General features: G+C 43.1%; 1 protein-coding gene across 1 annotated transcript in view; it reads left to right on the top strand.

Moving 5' to 3' along the window:
- The window catches only part of CUNH1orf21 (chromosome unknown C1orf21 homolog), a 254200-nt gene extending 229594 nt beyond the window's left edge, over window positions 1–24606 (top strand). The window contains exon 6 of the mRNA XM_032137430.2: window positions 15140–24606. Within this exon, the coding sequence (XP_031993321.1) occupies window positions 15140–15178 (39 nt within the window). The 3' untranslated portion in view covers window positions 15179–24606. The remainder of the gene's footprint in view (window positions 1–15139) is intronic.
- The last annotated feature ends 592 nt before the right edge of the window (window positions 24607–25198 follow it).

Here is a 25198-nt window from a genome sequence, read left to right as displayed (position 1 = left end):
TCTCCTTGCTCTGTCTTCTCTTCAACTGTCCTTTTCTCTTCCTGCCCATTACCTTTCCATTCATTGGGTTTGGCACTCATGGATGTTGCTTCAGCCCTACAGAGAACACACAGGGAGAGAAAGGTACCAGTCTTGGTAACTACTGCATTGTTATTCAAGAACATCTAAAAGGACTCACTTTAGACTGACAGCTCCCTAAGGATAAGATTTGGGTCTCATTTGTCTTTGTTTCCTCAGAACCTAGCACAGGGCTTGGGACAAAACAGATGCTTAAGAAATTTGTTGAATGAGTGAATGGTGCAGATAAGAACACTGGGCTTCAAATGGAGACAGAAGCATACAAAGGCAGGAAATGTGACCTGGAAGACTCCTAGAGTAGACCTCTCTACTTGGAGCAGCATAGCAGATATAGAGCAAGCACAGTGCCAGATAATTGGATTGATAGAGGCCTAGGGAAGGAGGCAGCATGGTGCAAGAGAAAGAGCCCATGCTTCAAACCTGGGTCAAAGCCAAGGATTGGCTCTGGCAGCAGCTGTGTGACCCCAGGTTAAGTTAAACTCTCTGATTCTCAGTTTCCTCACCAATAAAATTTGAGGAAATAATACTAACTTGTCTGGGATATTAAAGAAAATACATGTAGAGTCTCCAGTAGTGTTTGATATGTTGTATGTGCTCTGTAATTGGTAGCCTTCATTTTGGTTGAAGTCACCTGTATTTGTACCATCAAGGCCATTTATACAGGAAGGATTTGGGATGGGGTTGGGGGGTGGTGCTAAGACTGAACCTGAAAATGCGGAACTTAGAAACTTGGATCCTGCGTGAGCAAGTGCCTTCCTATGGTACAAATATCTCCCTGTAGAAAGAGTATTAGAATCGCACACTTTCAGTGTGTTCATCCACCTCCCTCCTATGTGGTATAATAAACATGTTCAGGAGTTAGATTCTTGTGAACACTTACAGAGCCATTAAATAACCTGTGCTAACTTTCGAGCTGTGATTACAGAATGAGTCAGTGAGTCAGTGGCATGGGTACAGCTACAGCTGAATCCCTATATATTTTTTTCTGTTTGGAAGTTTTACTATTAATTGTTGTGTCTCATTTGAAAGGCTTTTATAAGCCTTTTAAAAGATATTCATTGGCCAGGTGTAGTGGCTTATGCCTGTAATCCCAACACTTTGAGAGGCTGAGGTGGGAAGATCACTTGAGGCCAGGAGTTTGAGACCAGCCTGGGCAACATTGCGAGACCCTGTCTCTACAAAAAATAAAAATTAGCCAGGCATGGTGGCATTCACCTGTAGTCCCAGTTACTTGAGAGGCTGAGGCAGGAGGATCACTTGAACCCAGGAGTTTGAGGCTGCAGTGAGCTGTGATTGTGCCACTGCACTCCAGCCTGGGTGACAGAGCAAGACTTTGTCTCTTAAAAAACAAAAAAGTATTAATATCAGCCTAAATATGCTTGTAACAACAACAACAATTTAGGAAAGGGGCTCCAAACAAAATCATAGAAATTGTAAGGCTGACTTCTTTGATCCATTTAGTAAGCTTGACATGAACATGCTCTCTGGACCTAGAAATGAGCCAGGGCCATGAGAGGCACATAATGAGGAATTAGAAAATAGGATTCTTGTCTTTAGGGAGCCTCAAATCTGGAAGAATAACGTTTTGCACTGGAAGGAACTTTAGAGAATGTCTTATCCAATTTACCCTCAACTTTTCATCTCCCACTAAACAGTACCCTCCATACCAAAGAATGAGACATTCCCGTTTATATCAGCTGGGAAGGAATTACGAGGCATATTATGTTCTGAACATTGCTTGAAAAATTTATTCTGATGTATCATGTTATTTCTGGTGCACTTTATTCCTCTCTTTCACAATTCTTTCGAGTGCAGGCACATTCTGCTCTGTTTCTAGAGAAAGCATTCTTGGAGCAGACACTTCTAGACTCCCCTCACTTCAATTCCATTTTTCTAAGTTGATTGAAAAAGGAGTACCAAAAAATTGTAAGCTCATATTTACAAAACTGATTGTTGGAAGCTTGCTTAGAGATGCATAATCATACCCTGCCTCTCTTCTGGGTTTCTTACAAATTGAAAACAGGCACAGGGAGCCAGATGAGTATCATGGTCAGTATCTACCTTATTAATGGGCCGGATGATTCCCAGGTGTGGATCCAGAGCGAGTTTGGAATATATTCATAACACTTAAAACATCAAATGATTTGTAGGCATAATATATAAAGAAGTAATATTAGTACAAACCAGTAAAAACCCTCAGTTAAACACAATAAAGTTCACTGCAGCATTCTTTATTCAATAGCCAAAAAACTAGAAGAAAACTAAGTATCCACCCATGGAGAAACGAATAATTAAAATCCTCCATATTCGTACAGTGCAATATTATGCAGCAGTTAAGAGACATAAACCAAGCATATATATATAGAGAGAGAGAGAGAGAGAGACAGAGAGAGAGAGAGTCACAATTATAGGTTTCAAATACAATTTTTTTTTTTTTTTTTTTGGAGACGGAGTCTCGCTCTGTCGCCCAGGCTGGAGTGCAGTGGCGCAATCTCGGCTCACTGCAAGCTCCGCCTCCCGGGTTCACGCCATTCTCCTGCCTCAGCCTCTCCGAGTAGCTGGGACTACAGGCGCCCGCCACTGCGCCCAGCTAATTTTTTGTATTTTTAGTAGAGATGGGGTTTCACCATGGTCTCCATCTCCTGACCTCATGATCCACCAGCCTCGGCCTCCCAAAGTGCTGGAATTACAGGCGTGAGCCACTGTGCCCAGCCAAATACAATTATTAAGTGAAGAGAGGATTATGCAGAATGATAAAAATTGTATGGTACCATGTACATTAAAAACACACAAATACATTGTTTATAGATGGACATTCAACAAATATTTATTAAGCACCATTAGTTTTTACATGGCATATTTACAAATGGCATGTGTTTATATCTGTTATATATTTAAATATTCATATACACATAAAAGTGTAGTATATTTGTTATATCAATATAAGATGAATATCAAAGTATCTAAAATGATACCAAACATACAAACTGACCAAACTCATGAACATTGCTGTGCCCAGGGATGGGGGATGAGAAATGGGTGGTAGTTTCATTTCTTAGAAGGAGGGCAGAGGTTAGCAGGAGATGGTACAAAATATTATTAGTTCTTATGTTTAGTGGTGGGAATATAGTGTCTTTACATTCTTCGTACTTTTCTGTATCATTTAAATTTCTCAAAATCAAAAGAAGTCTATGAAAACAGGAATGTGTTTTTTGACAAAGTGTCAAATAGAAAAAACAAAGCAGATTACACAGTGGTCACCGGCTTTGCTACACCTTCCCCTGGGTCCCAACATGTGGATTTGGGTGGAAGAAAACCTTCAGGAAGTGCTAACATAAGGGCCATGGGCCCTGCTTTAGGTCATCTGAAACACTGCTGATTTAGATTTCACTTGAAATCACTGCTGTTTCCAAGGGCTCTCATAGTCATGGCCACAGATGCAGTTGAATTGCCTGACCTCTATTAATTGCTGTTCTTATTGGCCAATTAGCCAAATGTGTGACAACCCTTAATTTAACCTGTGTTTCATAATTCAATAAGCCAGATAGTCCCCACGGATCAGTAGTTCTGATGGCCCCAGCCTATCACGTGTCCTCTGGGGCTCCTTCGATTGTTATCCTCCCAAAGTGCTCATTCCCAGAAAATGAGCCAGTGAAAGCCTCAGGCTCCATAATAAAGTCCCATGGGCCTACTTATCTTCCTCTTCTGGGGTGCATGCAGGTTGGCCACCTTAGCCATGCCCTAGAAGAGGAAGGAAGCCAAACAGAAGTGTTCTCCCCAACCCTGGGCCCCAGATGCCCACTCCTTACTGCCCTCTGGGCCTCTTTCCTTCCTGCCTGGCTAGTCCATTGTTCTCTGCCTTCTAGAGAGAGGGCCTTCCCATCAATAGCTGAAGTCCTCTTCCTGGCCAAATGCATGTGCTTCCTATTCTGAAAGCAAAGAGAAAGAAAGGGAAGGTGGGCCCTGTGGTCCCTCAAACAGTGTCACCCCCCTTTGTGGATAGGAAAGAAAGGAACCAACTTAAAGTATGTCCCTCACCTCTCCCTCTCCAGGGGCCCAGCCCATGGAACAGTGAAGGGGCAAACCCAACCTCTTCTCCTTTCTCCACATGTGACTGGATGAGTCAGTCACCATCCAGAGGGTCTCAGCAGGTGTGAGGCAAGGGACTAATGGGGACCTACCAAGTTCTCTAATCCAGCAAGAATACTGATCCTCATCTAACTCCTTCTGGTATTTCCTGGTTAAAAACTGTAATGAAAGGAGATGTGTGATTAGTCTCCCCAAACCTCCATCCAAGTTCAGTATAAATTCTAGGGTGTATGTGGAACAGAGAGCTCTTTCAGAACAAAGAGCTCTAAAGAGTTTGTCTGGAAGGCACATCTTTGTCGAGAGGCAAATGAATTAAAATGCCAGATTTGCTAAAGCCATTGTCCAAAAGGAAGTGAATCCTGGGGGAGGTGTGTGAGGCTCCAGTCTACCAAGTGGGTTTTCCCAGGTTTCCTCGCTTGAGGGCAAGGTGGTAGCATTTGAATCTTAACTCTTACACTTGAGAAGACAGTGAGACATCCCTTTTAATTAAGTCCAACAAATAGCATGGAAATCTTCCACAAAAAAAATCCACAAAAAATTATGATATGTCTGATTAGAAGAAATCAGTCACAACAGGGAAGAATTTTATAAGATAATGTTAAGGGAAAAAAGCAAAATAAAACACTGTGTCTATAATAGGATTGAAATGGTATAAAAATGTCATGCATATGGACAAAGATTGAAATGAAATTTGAAGACTGATTGGGAAGAGATGCTGTTGGAGATGAATTTTTCCATTTAATTTTGATTTTCAATGTTTTCATGTTTGTAAAATAAGAAGAATTTTTGCAGAAGAGCTCTGGAGAGATGTCTCTCAAGGTGGAAATTATCCCTGCTGTTTGACCTCTAAAGAGGGTAAAACCCTTGAACAGTGTTAGCCTCTGATGCTACTGGTGGTTAATTCTGTTCTCTGGGGCAGGACAGGCAAACTATGGCCCATAGGCCACATCCAGCCTGCGAGACAAGAATGGTTTTTACACATTTAAATGGTTGGGAGAAAATAAAAGCAGACTATTTTGTGACGTGAAAAATGGCATGAAATTCAAATTTCAGTGTCCATAAATAAAGTTTTATTGGAACTCAGCCATACTCATTCATTTACTTTTATCTATGGCCGCTTTCAAGCTTACAACGGCAGAGTTGAATCGCAATGAGACCATATGGAATGGAAGGCCTAAAATATTTACTGTGGCCCTTCCCAGAGGAAGTTTGCCAAGGCCTGCTCTTGGACATCAGTTCAGTATGGCCAAGAGAACGTGGTCGTCTGCATTATCTCTCCATGTCTTTATCCTCACTCCTGCTCGCCTCCTTGTGGGGAAAGAACATCATTGAAGTCATCCAAGTGCCAGCCTCAGATAAAGCTTGAAAAGTATGTGGCTTCCATCATGGTTGAGCAAAGATGATTCCTTGATCTAGAATTCTAAAATTAAACATAAGCCAGTCAAAACCTTTAGTGATGAAAAAAATTACAAAGAGTTTTACTGATATAATATCCTGAGCCCAAAATAATATGAAATTTTGGAGAGAAAAGAAAGACCTTGTAGCTATTTATGTAGTTTCTTACAATAAAATAATTGCAGTAATATAAAGTTAAGCACATAGAAGCCACTGAAATTTAAAATAAAGGCGATTTTCTAATTTGTGGCTAAAATTTTAAAATTTAGCTCTTGTTCCACGAATTAAATTAATTTTAATTATCCTCCTGGATAAAGTAGGTCTATAAAGAAGCTGTCAAACTATTGTCAATAGTTTAGGCACATGCAGTGGATCAGAAGATAATCAGCTTAGGACTTCTTATAAAATATTTTAATTTTTATTGTCTTTATGCTTACATGTACTGCTACACTCTCTTCCAAAGCTTTTCCCTTTTATAAAATTGAGAAATTTATTTAGCTGTAATGTTTTTCTTTCCCAAGTAACATAACTCATATATCCTAAAAAAAAAAAAAAAAGAAAAGAAAAGTATGTGGCTTAAAGCTTCTAGGCCGGGCGAGGTGGCTCACGCCTGTAATCCCAGCACTTTGGGAGGCCGAGGCAGGTGGATCACGAGGTCAGGAGATCAAGATCATCCTGGCTAACACGATGAAATCCCATCTCTACTAAAAATACAAAAAAATTAGCTAGGCGTGGTGGCGGGCGCCTGTAGTCCCAGGTACTCGGGAGGCTGAGGCAGGAGAATGGCGTGAACCCGGGAGGCGGAGCTTGTAGTGAGCTGAGATCGCCCACTGCACTCCAGCCTGAGTGAGAGAGCAAGACTCTGACTCAAAAAAATAAAATAAAATAAAATAAAATAAAATAAAATAAAATAAAATAAAATAAGCTTCTAAAATATCCTCCTTACTGTTGGTGAAATGGGGGTTCGGGTATAATAAACACTTCATGGGAGTTTCGAAGCTGTTTAGTTAATACTTACTCTCTCGGAAATGAAAAGCCCAATATCCCGGGATTGTTGTCACTGCTGTTATTATCATGGTGATCTTTCCTATATATGGCCAAAGAAACAGTCAGAGGCTGTCACACTCCGCTGCTCATTACAAACAAGACTTTTTCCAGCTGAAATAATAACATGTGAGTCTAATTAGAATAAAGCTCATTAGAGATGGAGAAAGCCATTAATGCCTCGATTGATTTTTCTAATGAAGTAAGCCGGGGGAGGAGACTTTAACAGCACAGCTAATTATTTTTTGCTTTTCTTCAGTATGTCTTTGGCATTTAAAACTGTTCTTACGACTTGTTGTTTGGCTATAAACGAAAATGCTGCTGAAAAGTGCTCTGTGATTAAAGAGGCTCTGACATGTCCAGCCCTGAGAAAGGGGTGGAAGGCACCTGCTTCCTACAGGAGGAGGGCCCTAAGCCCTGCAGGCGGAGGTTGAAGCCCAGCAGCCCCTGGGGATAGCCTTCCTTTCACTTTTCCAGCATGCTCTTCCTGTGTATTCTGGGTTCTAGATAGTCGTGCACAGATGCTCAAGCTGTAGAATGTGGTTATCTGCTCCTGCAGTCCTGGTTCAAGGACAGAGCTGAAATATACAGATTCTTATGGAAACTTGGATCTGAGGTTGCCTCTGGATGGTAAAACATGGAGGAAGGGGTTAGGGGATAAAGGGTGTTAGGTGGACAGAGGAGGGAGATGCCTATTAAATTTATGCACCAGAATGCAGATGGGGCAATTGTGCTTCATTAATCAAGATGCTCTTTGCCACTCAGAAAGCAGTTAAGTCCCACAGTACAGGATAAAGGCTGTCAAGGAAGAATAACAGTAAGTCAAGAAACTGAGACTCAGGATATAATAGACTTGGGAGACTCAGAACAGGGAGGATGGGAGGAGGATGTGGAGTAAAAAACTGCATATTGGTACAATGTACACTGCTTGGGTGATGGGTGCACTGAAATCTCAGAATTCACCACTGTGTCATTTATTGTGTAACCAAAAACCACTTGTACCCCAAAAGCTATTGAAATAAAAAAATTTGTAATTTTTTAAAAGCCTTACTGAATGAGGAAATTATCAACGAAAGGCATTATCTCAGTGACTGTGTTATTAGAAATATAGTTTAGTGATAATGCACAGTCCAGCAACTAACAGAGATTCCCAGTGTCATCCAGACAGGTAAAGGAGCAGAGGAAAAATTCTTCAGGTGATCATTCAGCTAGTCACCAAGCAACAAGAGCCTGCTTTATGACAAGCATAATAGCTTACACTTCCAGACAGAAAGAAGCCTCATTAAAATGAACTTCTGTCATGAGCCTTTGTTACAAAACTTCATGTTTGCTTTCTACAAACCCGAGAGTCTTGATCGGACTTGTTTGCTAACTCCATTGCTCTACCCGTGAGGTTTTTTAAATCAGAACTTTTTGATGAAAGCAAAAGACAGAGTTTAAGATGCCTGGCTGAGGCCGGGTGTGGTGACTCACACCTGTAATCCCAGCACTTTGGGAGGCCAAGGCAGGCGGATCAGCTGAGGTCAGGAGTTCGAGACCAGCCTGGCCAACATGATGAAACCTTGTCTCTGCTAAAAATACAAAAATTAGCCAGGCGTGGTGGTGCATGCTACTCGGGAGGCGAAGGTTGCAGTGAGCCAAGATTGTGCCACTGCACTCCAGCCTAGGCAACAGAGCCAGACTCCATCTCAAAAAAAAAAAAAAAAAAGCTGGCTGAACGTTATGGAAAGAGAACTGGACCTGATTCCACATGTGATTTATGTGGGTATTAGTAGTCCCCTTTATCCACTGTTTGAGTTACCCAGAGTCAACAAGAAGAAGGGTGAGTATAGTACACTAAGATATTTTGAGAGAGAGAACACATTCACATAACTTTTATTACAGTATATTATTATAATTGTTCTATTATTAGTTGTTATTGTTGATACTCTCTTGCTGTGCCTAATTCTTTTTTCTTTTCCTTCCTTTTTTTTGGAGACAGAGTTTCACTCTGTCACCCAGTCTGGAGTGCAGTGGTTCGATCTTGGCTCTCTGCAACCTCCACCTCCTGAGTTCAAGTGATCTGCAGTCTCAGCCTCCCGAGTAGCTGGGATTACAGGCACACACCACCATGCTCAGCTAATTTTTGTATTTTTAGTAGAGATGGGGTTTCACCATGTTGGTCAGGCTGGTCTCGAATTCCTGACCTCAAGTGATCCCCCCACCTCGGCCTCCCAAAGTGCTGGGCTTACGGGTGTGAGCCTAATTTATATAGGTAGGTAGGTATGTGTAGGAAAAATATAGTATATGTAGAGTTCAGTACTCTCTGAGGTTTCAGGCATCCACTGGTGATTTTGGAGCAAATCCCCCATGGGTAAGCAGAGACAACTGTACTTAAATAAATACAAATAAAGAATAATGGACAGTGGGATTCTAGTATCAACTTCGGTTGCCTCTCTTTGCAGTCCTGTTGCTCCCCTCCTAAGTTCCAAGCTATTCTTGTAACAGGGCCTATGCCCTATTCTGTGTGCATAGTTTTGCTCAAAACTTATTATCAGTTGTGTTGTTTAAAAAGGCTGCATTTTCCATTATGATGTGCAAAACGTTGATGGTTTTCTTCCCTTACTAAAGTACCAGGACACTTTCTGTGTAATACCATTTAACAGCCTCCACCCTGCTACCCCCACACCCCGGCACTGCTTCCCTCCAAAGCCAGAGTGTTCTCAACCCTTGGATATGGGCCACACGAGGATTACATTAGGTACCCAAAATACAAAGATTTTGACAAGAAACATGTTTTCCCCCTCAGTAAGGGAGGCAAACATTTTGCCTAAAATTCTATGCAACATGGTGGTGCAATGGAAGGACCACTGAGAAGGGAAGAGACTATTTCTCCCTAGGGCAACTACGGGGAAATCCCAGCTACTTGGGAGGCTGAGGAAGGAAAATTGCTTGAACCCGGGAGGTGGACGTTGCAGTGAGCTGAGATCGTGCCACTGCACTGCACCCTGGGTGACAGAGCAAGACTCTCTCTGAAGAAATAAAAATAAAGAGATGGGAGCAGGAGAAGCCAGCCAGGACAGAGTGAGAAGCACCGAGGCCCTCTGGTACTTGGCTTGTTTGAGGATCTGAATGTGAGCTGACTGATTGAGATGTAGGCCCCATTTCTCACCTAGACAGTTTTATTTCCTGTTGGACCAGTTGGTCTCATTTTTCAGTATCATCATAAGAGCTATAATTTATTAAGCACCCACCATGTGCCTAGCTTTGCTAAACACTTTCATGTATATGTTTAATTCCCACAACTCTGCAAGTTAGGTTTTATTGTCCCCATTTTACAGATGCAGAAACAGATTCAACACTTCCTCTCAGTCACTTTCATCTAGTCTACTCCGGTGGGAGAATACTTAGTTCATTCACACTGATTGTTACATGTCTGAGGGGTGTGTGTATTGGGCTGAATGCATACATGTCTACAGAAACATACTAAAAACATATATGATGAATCATACCTGACACTGAATGGCAAGGCCTAGACCAGCAGTCCCCAACCTTTTTGGCACCAGGGACTGGTTTTGTGGACGACAATTTTTCCATGGATGAGGAGTTGGGTGGGGCGCGGTGGGGGTGGTTTCAGGATGATTCAAGCACATTACATTTATTGTGCACTTTATTTCTATTATTACATATTCACCATAATGTAGAATCAGTGGGAGCCTTGAGCTTGTTTTCCTGCAACAAGATGGTCCCATCTGGGGATGGTGGGAGAAAATGACAGATCATCAGGCATTGGATTCTCATAAGGAGCACACAACCTAGATCCCTCACATGCACGGTTCACAGTAGGGTTCATGCTCCTATGAGAATCTGATGCTGCTGCTGATCTGACAGGAGGCAGAGCTCAGCTTCACTCACTTGCCTGCCGCTCACCTCCTGCTGTGTGGCCTAACTCCTAACAGGCCATGGACCAATAGCGGTCCATGGCTTGGGGACTGGGGACCACTGGCCTAGACTATTTGTCTATTTTAAACCTATGGAGGAAAAGTATGTTAGGTACGTTGGAGGAACAGGTTCTTAAAGTCACTCTTTGAGCTGTTGCTCTTTAAACTAGCAGGATTTAAAATTAGGATGATGTCCTTTCCTTAATACTTCTAATTCTTATAGACACTTCAGCAAACAAAAACCCCTTACTCTAGAAACTTAGAAATGTGTGTTCTGCATTGACATCAACTTACACTTCCAGGAGGATAATAATACAGATAACTGAAGAAGACGTGGAAGCCTCTACACAGAGTAGGGTGTGTTCGGAAAAATTTTGGTAGGCAAAGGTTCCTTGGGGTTTTTTGAGTCTGCACCCGAAGGCACTCATGGTTCTTTCAAACAACCCTTCTTTGTCACCATCACTAGGAGTTTCTGTTCTTCCAGTTTTCGAGGGCCTCCTGGGGATCTTGCTCTCTGCAGCTTTCAGTGTGTCCTTTGCACAAGGGTGGGATTGTGACTAAGAGCCTCCAGTTCTAATTGAGTAACGCATCCTGACAAAGACTTCCATTTGGAGTTCCTTTAAGAGGGAAGGGCATACTTCAGCAAAGAAGTGCTGTGTATCTCCCAAACCTGGCTCCCACTTCCTGCTTTCTGACAGCTGAAGGTCTTCAGGTTCTCTTTTTAGCACAGTTCTTTAAAAATTAAATGAGACATGAAGTCATGCTACAGAAGCAGGCTGCCTGTCCTGCCCAGTAGGGCCAGTGTGCAGATGGGGTCCCCTGTGATGCTGAGATGGGGCCCCTCCAATGACAATTCTCTCAAATCCCCTTTCTTTTTATTTACTTATTTATTTTTGAAATGGCATATAGTAATCGTACGTATTTATAGAGTATATGTGATATTTTGATACACTGTATGTGTGTGTAATGGTCAAATCAGGGTACTTAGTATATGTATCACATCAAAGAGTTACTTCTTTGTGTTGGAAACATTTCAAATCTTCTCACTACTTTGAAATATACAATATATTACTATTAACTCTAGTCACCCTACTGTGCTGTTGAACACTAGAATTTATTCCTTCTTAACCAGCCTCTCTTCATCCTCGCTCCAAGCCTACTATCCTTTGCACAAGGTAATCACCTCTGGTAATCACCATTCTCAGGTCTCCTTTCTTAGAACGGCACTGGATGGCCGTATGGCTTACGGCCATATCTTACTTTCAGTGTGTTTTGATTTCAAAGTTTGTTACCAAAGCAGTTGCTTCTCAGTGCTGCTGAAACAGGTGATAATAAAAATGAAGCTGAATTGAATTTGAATTTAGTTATCAAATCACTGCAGTTGTAACAAAGGCAAGGAGCAGCCCTGTGGGCTTGCACTTCTCTGAGCTTCCCCCACAAGCATCAGGGCTTCACTCTTTGCCTTGTAGGACTGATATAAATAGTATGTGAAATAATATCCGCAAAGCAGCTAATGCTGTTTTCTTGCTCCTTTGTATAGTAATGATAATAATTTCAGAGTAGCCAATGCTTGGGAAATGAAAGTTGTAGAGTCTTGTGTTTACAAAGAAGGTTTGTTTATATTGTATTTGTCCCTCAAAAGGTGGGGTTGGGGAGCCTTTACTGTGGTTTGAAATGGTCCTTCTACTGCATAACCCAGAAACTCATTTACCAAATTAAAGACAATGAGAACACCACCTTTCATGTATGCATGTGTGTGCATGTGTGCACGTGTGTGTGCTTGTGTGTGCACACATGTGTATGTGTGTGTGCACACGTGTTTGTGCATGCGTGTGTGTGTGTGTGTGTGTGTGTGTGTGTGTATCTGTCTGCCATTCCTTCCAAGTTCTTCCTCATGGATGAAGCACCCTCTAAACTCCACATTGGCTGGCTGAGACTTTGCTTTGATTTGAGGCCTCATTTAGTCATAGGTAGTAGAGGGACTTCGGTTTCTGCCATAGAAGTTTTATTCATGTACATCGGTTTCTGGCCTGTCTGGAGTGCAAGGCTGAGGTGGGAGGAAGAGTTCCCTGACACCAATCAGATGACAGCTTATGGTCACAGTCCTTACTCACCTGACAGCCACTATGGGAGGAGGTCCCTATTCCCCTGCCAGGGGGACTGAACAAACACAGGGTTTATAATAACAACAATTACAAAAATAGTAGCAGTAGTAGTAATAGTAGCATTAGCTAACATTTATTGACTACTTGCCAGACACTACATTTTTTTCCATTTAATCCTGACCATAACCCTATGGGATGGAGACCGTGATTATCCCCAGGAAACCAAAGCCCAGCAATTTGCGTGCTGTCAAACAACAGTGTATATGTACATATATACACTGGTGATGTCCACTTTCCTTTCCTAATAAAACCTTCAGGAAAACTCCATGAGCCCTACCTTTCCTCTGCACCTGAATACTTGGGTCCATTTGTAAGTTTCCTCTCTGAGCCTCATGAGTTGGGGATCTGTGGAGAGCATCATTTGACATTTATGGCATTGTGTGGATACATTTGTATGTGTCTTGTTCCCCAGATTAAAAAATAAACCCCCAGTGGCCAGGGACCTTGAAGTTCTTTCTAGCTCTCCAGTGTGTGACTCAGAGCATGTCTCCTGAGTGGTCTGGGCCAAGGCTAGGGATGGCATCTGCTTGGGCAGTGTCACCAGGGAGGCTGCCCATGGGATGACTGCCAAGTACACACTCCTCATGTCAGGAAGACTGCTTACCCAGCTTCTCTGCTCAGGAGAGGTTTTGTGCAGCAAGTAAAACAAGCCTAGAGATGACACTAGACTCAGACACTCTGTAAGTGGTAGGGGTGGGAGTTAGCGATCTGATGGTGGAGGAAACCAAAACATGCTAAGGGGTGAATCCCATTCTAAGGGAGCAAGCAATCTGGGGCCAGTTGGCATGGGAGTGAGCAGCCCTGCCTGCTTCCACAGGCCTGAAGACTTCATTGTGTGGCAGTTTGTTTTGTTTTGTTTTGTTTTGAGACAGAGTCTGACTGTGTTACCCAGGCTGCAGTGTAATGGTGCGATCTTGGCTCACTGCAATCTCTGCCTCCCAGGTTCAAGCGATTCTCCTGCCTTAGCCTCCCAAATAACTGGGACTACAGGTGCCTGCCACCATGCCCAGCTAGTTTTTGTGTTTTTAGTAGAGATGGGGTTTCACCATGTTGGCCAGGCTGGCCTGGAATTCCTGACCTCAGGTGATCCACCCTCCTCGGCCTCCCAAAGTGTGGGATTACAGGCGTGAGCCACCGTGTCCAGCCAGCAGTATTTTGCCAAACACACACGGGCATGGGCACATATACATCATGTGTAAAAGTATGTGCCATAAATGATTTAATCACTTTATTACTATTAACTCATTTAATCTTCAACTGTTCTGTGAAATAGGTACTCTTGTTCTCTTCATTTTACAGATGAAGAAACTGAGACACAGAGAGGTAATTTTACCAGGATCCCAGAGCTAGGAAGTCACAGAGTCAAGATTAGCACCCAGCCACATGGCACAAAATAATCCATTTTGATAATGCTTAAATATTACGAAAATGTAAAACATTTCTGTTATATAGATAATGTGACCAAGAAACACGTAATACATCTGAGAAATAGTTATATGCAAAATTATTATTATCATTAAGTATTGGTACTTTTAGAAATAAGTTCTGCTTTTAAAAGAACATTCCCCCCCCCCAAAAAAATGAAACATGTAGTGTGTATTTTAAAAGAAAAAGTTGAAGGAAACAAATAATAATAACACCTGACTTTTTACAAAACCCTTATCTATGACATCGGACACAGGCAGGGCAGGTGCCTTTGTTGTTTGCTATCTGTGATGGGTTACAGACCAAGAGAGTCATGTGTTTTGACCAAGACAAGCTGGCTCAGTTAACTGTGGATCCTTAAAGCCCAGCCCCAATCATATCTTCATTGAGTTTATGGCCTAGAGGAGAGAGGATAAAATATGTTCACAGGTAACCATTGTACATAGTCCTTAGAGCTTCAGATAACCTGTTTTGTTAGCAAATGAATCAGAAGCTTCTTTGCCTTTCTTGCGCATCCCACACATACCAAGCATAGACCTGTTATGCGTGTTTAAGGATTCTTGTTTGTTGTTTTTTGTAATCCGTTTTAGAGTGAATTAAACTCAGACATCCCTGGATTGTATGCCCTCTGGAGAATGTTGAGTTTCAGGCACGGGGATGTAGCTGTAGAATGTGGCTTGTTCATTCTTCCTGATAAGAAATTGATCTCCTGAATGGATTGGCCATTTGGTAATTTCTTAGTGAAAGGCTAACTCTTGAATACGGCTATTATAATATAAATTCTTACCAAATGTAAGGGCTTATTTGGGGCTTGGTAAAACTGTCATGCCTTGAAGTAGATATAGCTTATAAATTGGCTAACATGTATTTATGACGTAGCTACCCCTGTGCCAGCTATCACTGACAAAGCCTGGATTCTGTTGCAAGGAGACATATATTGAGAGAAAATTGATTACAAGTAACTATTTCAGGCTCTGCTTTGAATTTCTCATTCACATGCTCTTTTTTCTTTTTCCCTCCAAGGGTCGGGATTACTGTTCGGAAGAAGAGGATATCACATAGCACCAATTTTACCACTCAAACCAGGAGCTACTACTGTGTAAATAGGTTACACCCCAGTTGAAATCTTTGCAAAGGTCGGTTCTATTCAGCGAACAGCACTATAGCAAAAGAAGATCGTTCCATATTGTACGCCCCATTAAATTACAGTGTTTCTTAATGAACTTGCAAAGGAATATTGCTAAAAACAAACAAAAAAACTGTTATCGAACTTTCTTTGTTGCTGCTAGTTAAAACTTGTTGCAACTTTTCACTTCTCTTGTGTCCAGGTATGCAGCAAAATTCTGCAATTTCACCTTAAAGATACTGTTGGTTTTACAGATGCTCTCCAACCTATTTTCTATAAGATGAGGTAGTGGTGAACTCAGATATCAAACTTCTCTTCTAAACTGGTTCTGCTTCTAAGACAAGCATCTCCTGCCCTCTCTTCTTCCTCCCCATCTCTCGCACGCAGTCTAGAGATGGACTGAGCCTTGCTTCTCACTGGCAGTGTTGAGCTTTGGAGATGGGATGGTTGCTATGCCAAGCCTTGTTTCTCTGCTCAGAAGAAGTAGAGAAGCTATTATCAATTAAAAGCATGCTGTGATGTGACTCCTGGAAGTGATGTAGGAGTGAGTGGCAGGTTGTTTGATTTAATAGATATCTTAATCAAGAATTAAGCTTGCAACATTGGCTTTGCTCAGATGCAGATGGAAGTGTGATCACAATCATTTTGAATCCCTCTTCCTCACTTCTTTTTTTTCTAAGAAAATAAACATTTTACTGTTTTTATGGATCCTTGTCTTCTCCCATTCATCCAGCTCAGTGTTTTAAGATGATCCTAGGTGCAGAAGTTGAGCCCTCCTTTGCATTGACACTGATAATTAGCTAAAGGGCTCCCTACCCTTCCATTAAGAACCTACCAAGCATTATTAGCAAGGCTGAAAGTGGTCTGAAGAGGTGAGGGGACATCCTATGACTTTTTAGGAGGGCCTGAAACCACCTTGTTACCTTTCATTTTGTTAGCAAATAAACCATCCTGTTTCGTAACTCTCCCCCTTCAAAAGGCTACATGAGACTTGCCACTTCCTTTTTCTCTTACTTTCAGCACACTAGACATAGGAAAAGTGTTTGCCTACTCAAAAACATACTTTTATGCTGATAATGATATTTGGAGATGTGAAAGCCAAAAGCCCCTGGCAATGATGGGGAATGTTGACTGAGTGTTCAGCAGAGTTTATTTTTCCATACTATATGAAGAGAATGATCTCTTCTCAAAGACAGAAGCGATATTTTTAACAAATATTGTCACAAGTAAATAGCAATCAAACGGAGAAAATAACTTTTGTATTTTTTTAATGTGTTCGATAGCTTTGACGAGGGTTCTCTTTGTTACTTTCAGGGGAGGGCATCCTATTAAATGCCACGCCAGCAGTCCGGGTCTGGGTTTGTCCCACAAAAACACAGGAGCACTGTTATGTTTCTCTCTTTTGGGGTTGTGACTTTGAAGGCCCTCAATATTAGCTGCACTGCCACCCGCAGAAGGTGGAGAGTTAAGATGTTCTGTGTCAATTTGCTCTTGCCGAAAAGATGAGCCTCGATTTTAAAATCTATCCACGTAACTGATGGCACCATTGATGTGCGAATAGTGAGATTCCCTATCTCCTTTTAGACCTGGGACGGCAAAAGGGAAGGGAAGGAAACTTAGCAGAGTGTTATGGACAACAGATTCACATATTAGCAACAAAATCCCATAATTGTTTTGGCCAACAGCAGCTATTTTGGGGAGCAGCTGTGGCTGTTACATAAATAGAGATGCAGCCAAAATTTTAGGCTTTTTATCCTGCTTCAAGCAGAAAAATGCAGGGAGAGTCAAGTAGTCTAGGGTTTCAGGTTGCCTCCCCTCATATGGTTTTTGGCCAAGTGACTAAAACAGTTTTCCACAACTGTAAACGAACTGATAAGCCCCACCTCAAACTTGTTCACTGGGGACTTTGCTCACTGTTCTGTGGGTGACCTTTTCCGGGATTTCTTGTTCTTATCAAGCAAGAATTAAGCACATGCTAAACGTCTTCCATTTGACTTCTCTACTCGGTGTCTCAGACAGTGTCTTCCCAGAAAACCACCACCCACTACCCAAAGATGAAACATGCTCATGTCATTTTTCTCATGGTCACATTTAACATTTTTGACATGTTACACATGTGCATAGATCCAAGCGTTTCTTGGGAACCTGACTTTTGTGTGTTTAATAAAGCTGGAAGCGGTGTTGCCCTGAACCAGCAGCTTTTCACCCGGGTTCTGGCGCCGGTGTTTAACACTGGATACATCTTTGATGTGCAAAAGTGAGTTCATCTTCAGACACATTTGGTACATCCAGAAATAGATCCAAGAAATGGAGTGGTTGAGTGGGTCCGCATGAAATGCTTGATTATGTCAGCAACACCCAACACTGTGTGTTTTCCATTTGTTGGTTTTAATCATAAAATTGTCAAGTGATTCGTGTTTGTACTTTATTTTTTTATGCCTTCTGAAAGGATCTAAAGCAAAAATATTTTCCCTTTTTTTCCCCATGTGTATCTGAACATTAAGCAGATTGGCTCAGACACAATGAAAAGAATAATCCAGTGTACGTGCTGGCGCACTCTGCTAGTTGTTATCTCTGTGGGGCTCAGGAAGCTGGAAGGAGGAAGGGAGGGTAAGTGGCCTGGTGAGTGGAGGTAGAAAAATGATGAGAAATGAACTGAGAGCACTAAGCAGAGAGGGTTGATAGGCTGGCCGTGTCCGGGGTGAAATTGGAAATCCAGCTGCCTAGTGGCCAGTGGGTGGGGCAAGACTGTCAACGAGATTTACAGCTGGCTTACACACGCCTTATGTCCTCTGAGTTGTAGAGTTGTAAAAGTTCAGCAGTGTGTGCACAGCTCTCTTTTGGTTGGCAGAGATTCAGGATCATGGAGTACTGCTCTCATAATTGAAGATGTGTTTGTTATTGGCAGAGAACCTTAAAAAAGGCCTTTACCTCAGCGATGCTTCCTAGCCCCAGGCTTGCAGAGAACACAGAGTGGTGTTGTGGTCTATTTAGGGACAAAGAAGGTATAAAGTCCAGAGATGAGAAAATAGGTCAGCCCTCAGAAACTGCAGCAGCCACGCACACAGAAGCCTGCTGGAAGACAGGTCTCTCTCCGTCCACAGTGCCCACGATCTGAGCCTGGGCTGGGATGACTCAACTTAGCAAAGACGGACCCAGGAGGAGTGCTGGTTCTTCAGTCTTGGTACTGGCCCCATCCTCTCCTCACTGTAATGTGAGGAAGCATCTCTGTGTCAGGGCTCACCTGGGCATCTAAAGCGGCCACGCCCACAATCCGACAGCCCCCAGGAGCAGGTCCAGGGATGATGCAGCCCCCTTCTTGGTCCCATGTGACGTAATCCTGCTTTGTTATCTTCTATAACTTTATCCTGCTATAACTTTATCCTCTTCCCAGCCTCATCCCTGTTTTTCTCTTAGGGCAAGACTCTTCCATAAGCCTGCTAAAAAAAGAGATGATAACCTCTTACAAACTTTACCTCATGGCCTGTGAAGCAGGTTGGCATGTGGATTACAAGTCCTGCTTTGACACTGGGCAAGAATTTAAGAGTGTTCTATCTCTACTAGTCATAGAAAAGAAACATCGTTAAACATGTTGAGTTTTAAAGGAAGAAATATTTTCAAATTCTTAATCCAAGAAAATACTGAGTTGGAATCTTAGACTTCGGGACTCTGATACATTCTTTGTGAAAGGCAAAATAATTGGTATCTAAAGTTCTCTCCTTCCTGCCTCCCCTAAAGGAAAAGGATATTAGATTGCACACTATAATTTTACATAAGATCTGCCTTCCACACTTCCCTGCCGGAAGGCATTCTCAGAGCTTTATGTCTTCGTACCTCTCAGAGATTGGACTTTTTGTTGTTTAAAACCCCAACAAAAAAATAATAAGGCTTGATTGGTGGGGAGGGAATGTGTATTTAGGGGCATAATAAAAAGGTGGCTCGAAGCAGGAACTTTGGCCTCATGGTGTCGTGGGTGGATGCCTGGACTCCAGTGTGCCTGTAAGGAGCTGGGTTAGGCAGTCGGCTGTCACACTCACATGTGCCTGCAATAAACCTTTTGGAATTTCATGAACGAGGTCTATGAATTGCCTTTTGCCAGTGAATGGATGTATTTTTCCAAGGGGGGAATAGTATCCTTGACTTCAGCAGTCACCTTTTTGTGTGTCTCTGGAAAGGGGTCAAAAAAGTATGGTAAAGATGAGGCTTATGAGTGAATACCTCTGGGACAAACCTTTGGACTCACAAGCTATGCCATGTTTTTCAGGAGACTCTTGTACCTTATCTGGAATCTAATCTTGGGAGAAGAGGAAAAAGGAGCTAATATTTGTCATTTATACTCACTCTGTGCCAGATACTGTGCTAGGCATTTTATAATTGTTTTATGTCATCCTCATGATAATCCTGTGAAGTGGATCCATTACCCCCACGTTCTAAATAATAGATCTTAAGTGTGGAATGCATCTATCCAACATAAATGCCCATGTTGAAAGAAGGAAAGATGTCATTCAAGTATTTTTCAAATTCTTTTTATTATGACTATGCCCTTCGCAACACTGTGAAAACAACCCCTGTGGGCACCTGCCTTCCAGAATCTCTCTCTGGCTTCTCACCAGCTTGGTTTCCTCATGGGGAGTGTTTTATTTGGCCTCCCCTATCTGAGCTGCACACACACCAGGAGAGGCCATTGGCTAACAGGAGGACTTCAGTGCCCTGAGGAAAAGGCTTTGGGAATTTAGGCACACATTTCTCCCCTTGTAATACTTCTAGCATCTGGAAAAGGAACCTGGTATTTCTGCAGTTAGATACCAGATGCAACCAGAACAGGCTTTCGAGTGCTGTGATTTCTTTCCTGGGTTCCCAAGGCTTGTTGTTTCATCACAAGCTGTATCTTTTTAAGGTTAAAAGTCTTCACCTTCATGGGGGTCTGGGACAATCTGATCTCCAAGCATGGAGGAAAGGCAATGCCTGGACCACTGACTTGTATTGAAATCCTTTCTTGTGGGCTAGGATTTGATGTCTCTTTTTCATCTTTGGACTGGGGATCTGCATCTTCCAGGTCCATTTAAGCACTGAAACTAGATGCGAATCTCTTTCAAGACCTTACATGTTTTAGATAGTCATGTAATGACTGGGATAGACATTTAAATAACTTGTTCCAAGGTCGGAAGAGCCAAAGAACTCCTCAGAGTTCCTCTTCTTGCTTCTTGAATCACATCCTCTAAAGATGACTCACGTCTCCATAGCAACTGTTAAAGGTGCTGCCTAGAGGGGACCCGCTCCCACCTTTACTTACTTGGCTCAAAGGAACCAAAAGAATGTCCTTGTGTAAAGGGGCTGTCATGTCCAGTTTTCCTTTGAAATCAGGCCCCCGAGATCCTGCTTCTTTCTAACCTGGCAGCTGTCACGTCCCTTCAAGATGATGTGGGAAATGGCCCTTATAACTTGGGAACCACAGAAATTGCTATATTTCGGGAAGATTCACCTCTAAACTGAAGGCTTCATTCTGATAGTGTCTGCCCTCTCTACCCTGATTTCGCCCTTCTTTGCTTCCATTTTTAGCCCAAGGCTTTGAATTTGATTGAGTAAGACTTAGAGGCAGTATAAAGAACACCATAAACTCAGGCAGAAGTCCCTTAGGGTCTCTAGGGTTGAAAATAATTCTAGAATGTTAGGGGGACCTCTTGGCATTGACTCTAAAGGGAGAGAATAGCCCCTGTGTCCTGGCATTTCAGTCTAGACCTTCAGAGACTGTGCTCTCTTGACAGGCAAGCAAGCAAAGGAAGTTTTGCAATAGATTTCAAGCCAGTTTTTCCATTCAAACCAAGATGCAAATTCATAAAATTACTCTTTTCCTGGAATAGATCCAGGCAGCTGCCTTATTAGAACTTTAGATTCGGATCCATTTTCTTAACACACATACACATACACACGCATACATACATATACAGAGAGATACATGGAGAAAGGAAATTTACTCTTATCATTGAAATACTTCAAGAAAGAGCTGGATTTTGCCTTTCTGTAATCTCCAAGATAATGTCTAGGAAAGTAATGGTATAACTATAGGGATACTGAAACAGGAAAAACCAGCCATCACTCTTGAGAAAGTTTGAGTTCAACTCACATGGGAGAATCGAGGTCTGCTACTCATCTCGCTTGGTGCCCCATCTGTGCCTGGATGCCCTACTACATCTGCTTGACTCGTCTGGGCTGCTAGCCGGGGTGTTGTGGCTGACATCCTTTCCCGGCCTTACACACATAATGGACACATCCCTAACGGCCTGTGCCTGGTCCAGCCACATACAACCACCACATGTCTCACACACCGTCCCCCTCATCCATGTGGACTTGACTGTGGCATTTCAGCAGCTCCACTAGGATGCTCTAACCCCAGTGTGTGGAGTTGGGGTCCCTTCATCTAGGTTGACCCAGGTATAGCATTTTTAGCATTGCCTTTCCAGTCTTGATGATTCATTCATTGAACTTATGTATTTCTGGAGCCCCTGGTACACTCCAGGCACTGTGCTAATTGCCACAAAGCACAGCTGAACTAAATCCACCTTCAAGGAACCTAGCCATAACGAGGGAGGCAGCATGGAAGTAACCCTACAGAGGACAGTCCTGAGTGCTGTGGAGCATCTCACTGTGGCAGCCAGCCCAGTTTTGGCAATCAGGGGCTTCCTGAAAGAGGTGACATCAAAGCCCGGATGTGTCAGAGGACTGAGGGAGAGTGTTACTAAAGGACTTTCAGGCTGAGAGGACAGCATAGGACTCAGCCCAGAGGAGGGCCAGTGTGGACTGTCCAGGGCCGGCCTGCAGTACAGAGGCTGGAGCTTGGACTTGTAGAGGGAGAGAGAAGAGCAAGGGATGTGGACGGGGCAGTGAGCCCGGCTAGCCACAGAGGGTTCCTGGGGCTTTGCTGGGGATTCAGGGAGCATAAATAAGAGCTTTAGGTGGTGCTGTGTCCTCTGCAGCCCACTGCTGAGGTCCTCCAGACAGGTAAGATGTGGTCACAATCAGGGCCGAGGTTTCCCTCCTCACTGCGGCAGTGCAGGGGTGCTTGCTGAGATGATTCATCCCAGGGTGTCCTCTGTCCCTTACCCAGCCCCAACTCCTCTTCCTCTGCCAAAAGCTATTTGAATTCAAGGACTTTAACCTGGGCCGGATCTGGTTTGGAGACATAAAGGGGACAGCTCTGGGTCAGCATGACCTTCTTTAGAGCCACTAAGGCTAAGAATACCTTTTGGGACCAGGCTGGCCTAGACCCAGGGATGAGAATGCACCCTAAAATAAATATACGGGAAGCAGCAGAGGGCTTCCCTGTCTAGTGTGTGATCCTAACTAAAGGCAGCTCTCTTGGACAGCCTTCCCATGGATTAGGTCACATACACCTGGTGGCCAAGCCTCTGCTGGGTCCCAAATACACACCCAAGTCCTGCCAAAGAAAGGAGATTTGTGAAAAGCACAGACAAATTGTATGCAAGTGGAAAATACCCATAGGCCTAGACAGCTGTGGAGGGAAGACCTCGTGGGTACCTGGAGGCTGCCAGTGCTGGGAGCTCTGCAGGTATGAGTCAGGGAAGGCTCGGAGACAAGCGGAATCTCTCTATGGAGACAACTCGCAGTGCCTTTTAGGTTTTCCAAATAACCTCAGAGTTTAGAGCATTGGGTTTTTTTCTCCCCCTCCCCACCCCCAGAAAAATAATTAGAAAAATGTTTAGGAGAAAGGAAAAGAATCAGATGCATCAGAATACCAGCTATAAGCCAACACTGTTTCCAGAAACTCAAGAAAAAGCTCAGAAGACAGTTCCCCTGAGAGGCTGGAGGAGTTGGGGCTGAAGGCAGTTTTCCTAGCTAAGGGGCACTGGGCCTTGCTGCACCTTGGGGCTGACCTTTTTTGCAAAACCCCCACCCGTGCCCTCCTGGTGTACTCAACAGCAATGCCAGCTTTCTGGACCCTTGGAAAGGTGTTAGCTCAAACACCCACTTTTTCCAGATCTTCCTCTTGCTCTTCACTGAGGAATTTGTAATTCTGAGGCTAGCGATTCCCACTCGGATATTCCACAGGCCCAGGTGTTTAGATTAGAATTTGTCCAGCAGTAATCCTGATGCTGGAAACCAACAAACATTTGGCCTCACATTCACCTATTTAAAAACTAGAGCCCCTGGAAGGTCCCCTTAGGGCCATGTGTTCATGGAATATAAGCCAAGTTTGCCTTAGGGTACCTCTCCCCATTTTCTGCCCTGGCCCACTTCCCACTCACCTCCACCTCATTGCCAGAAAGGGATCAAAATGCCTCCATGCCAGTTGTTTATGGCTGCATATTTGCCCTTCCCAAGGGTATTTGCATTTTATTTAGGAACATGGCCTTATATTCAAGGAAAATCTAGCATCAAGATTACAAGGCATCACCTCTCAATCAGGTCTGGGAGGTATCTTGGGGCACTGCTCTTCTGAACACCTGCAGAAGCTTCCTCAGGTGAGTGTGGGAGCCCGGAAGGGTGGCCTCCGTAACCACTCTGCCTGCACATGAATTCTGCAAAGCAGTGGGCCCCCATCTGTTTCAATTACACATGCCTGTGAGCAAAAACTTCGTGAGATGCACTGTCTCTCTTATGTTTATTATTTAAAGCATATTTCCCTTTACTTTTGTACTACTATATTAGGCACATTATAAAAAGTATACAGCATAGAAACTTTAAATGAATAAGACACAAAATATAAACAGAGGCTCTGGCATTTTCTCTCTGAACTCCTGAGGGGGACCTTGGGTACCTCCTGGTATGTGCACACCCCACTTTGAACACCCTTGCTTTAGTGCAAATCAGCACACCTAAATAGCATCCCAAACCACTGTGCAACATTTGGCCTGCAGAATAAGAAAGTCCTAAGGCAGAATCTCCAGGAACTTCAAATCTGGGAGATGAGGCAAGAAAACTCACTCACAAACAACATAAATGTAAATAATTCAGAACCCTAAAGGAGAGCTGTCCCTAGACAGTAGTGGCTACAGGTGCTAAGCAACGGTCAGGTACACTGGACAGAGCCATGCGATTGTTCATCTTCCCTCTCTGGGTCTCCAGAAAAGGACACTGGCAATATCCCCAGCTCTCTCCTGATTGGAATTCTTTGAACCCTCGAAGTGCTCCAGCAGTACTACCCCCCACGTAGCAGTGGGCCCATGTCGCTTGAATATTATTTTTGATTTGACCACCAAGATGTAATGATGATTCTATTCCATTTTGAAAAGGGTCTGAGAAAGTGTACAGGTCTAATTATATATACATATTTATACATGTGTATTTTTGTTTATTGTTACATTTTGACATTGGACTTTCTATTAAATAATTTTTAAAAATTGGCCTGGCTTTGTTCTCTTTTATGTCTTTCTTCTTTCCTTTCTCATGGAGGAGGCCATTGTAAATATCTGCAAAAGACCCTGTTGGTGTCCTTGTCCCTCCTCTCTTTTGTCTTCCCTATTTCATGTACATAAGGGCTTCTCTTACCATTCGTAAATGTTCTGTTTTTACTGGATATGTGGTACAGCAGGCACCCACATGGAAGGCCCCCAACCTTGTTGTCACCTCCTCCAACTTCCAGGGACAGCCCACACTGTCCTATCAGCCTCAGCAAATTCACAAATTCAGACTTGATGAAGGTGCAAGAATGGGCAATGCATAAAATAACACCATGAACCTTCTCTCCTGCTCACTCCCCACCACACACAGACACGCACATACACGCCATGTGCACACACACGGTCCTGTCTATGAGACCTTGGACAAGTCATTTAACCTTCCGGAGCCTACTAAAAACAATCGTTTTCTCATGAGTTTCACTTGAGGAGATCCCACAGGAAGTGCTTAATGAACAACCTTCTGTTACACAATGACTCTTTTTTGTTTATTCATTCTACTCATTCAGCTGACATTTGTTAATTGCACAGTGTATGCCA

Source organism: Hylobates moloch, unplaced genomic scaffold, assembly GCF_009828535.3.
Source record: "Hylobates moloch isolate HMO894 unplaced genomic scaffold, HMol_V3 SCAFFOLD_18, whole genome shotgun sequence".
In the NCBI taxonomy this organism is placed as follows: Eukaryota; Metazoa; Chordata; class Mammalia; order Primates; family Hylobatidae; genus Hylobates; species Hylobates moloch.
The sequence above is the reverse complement of the archived record's forward strand: the minus strand, read 5'-3'. Positions and strand labels throughout refer to the sequence as shown.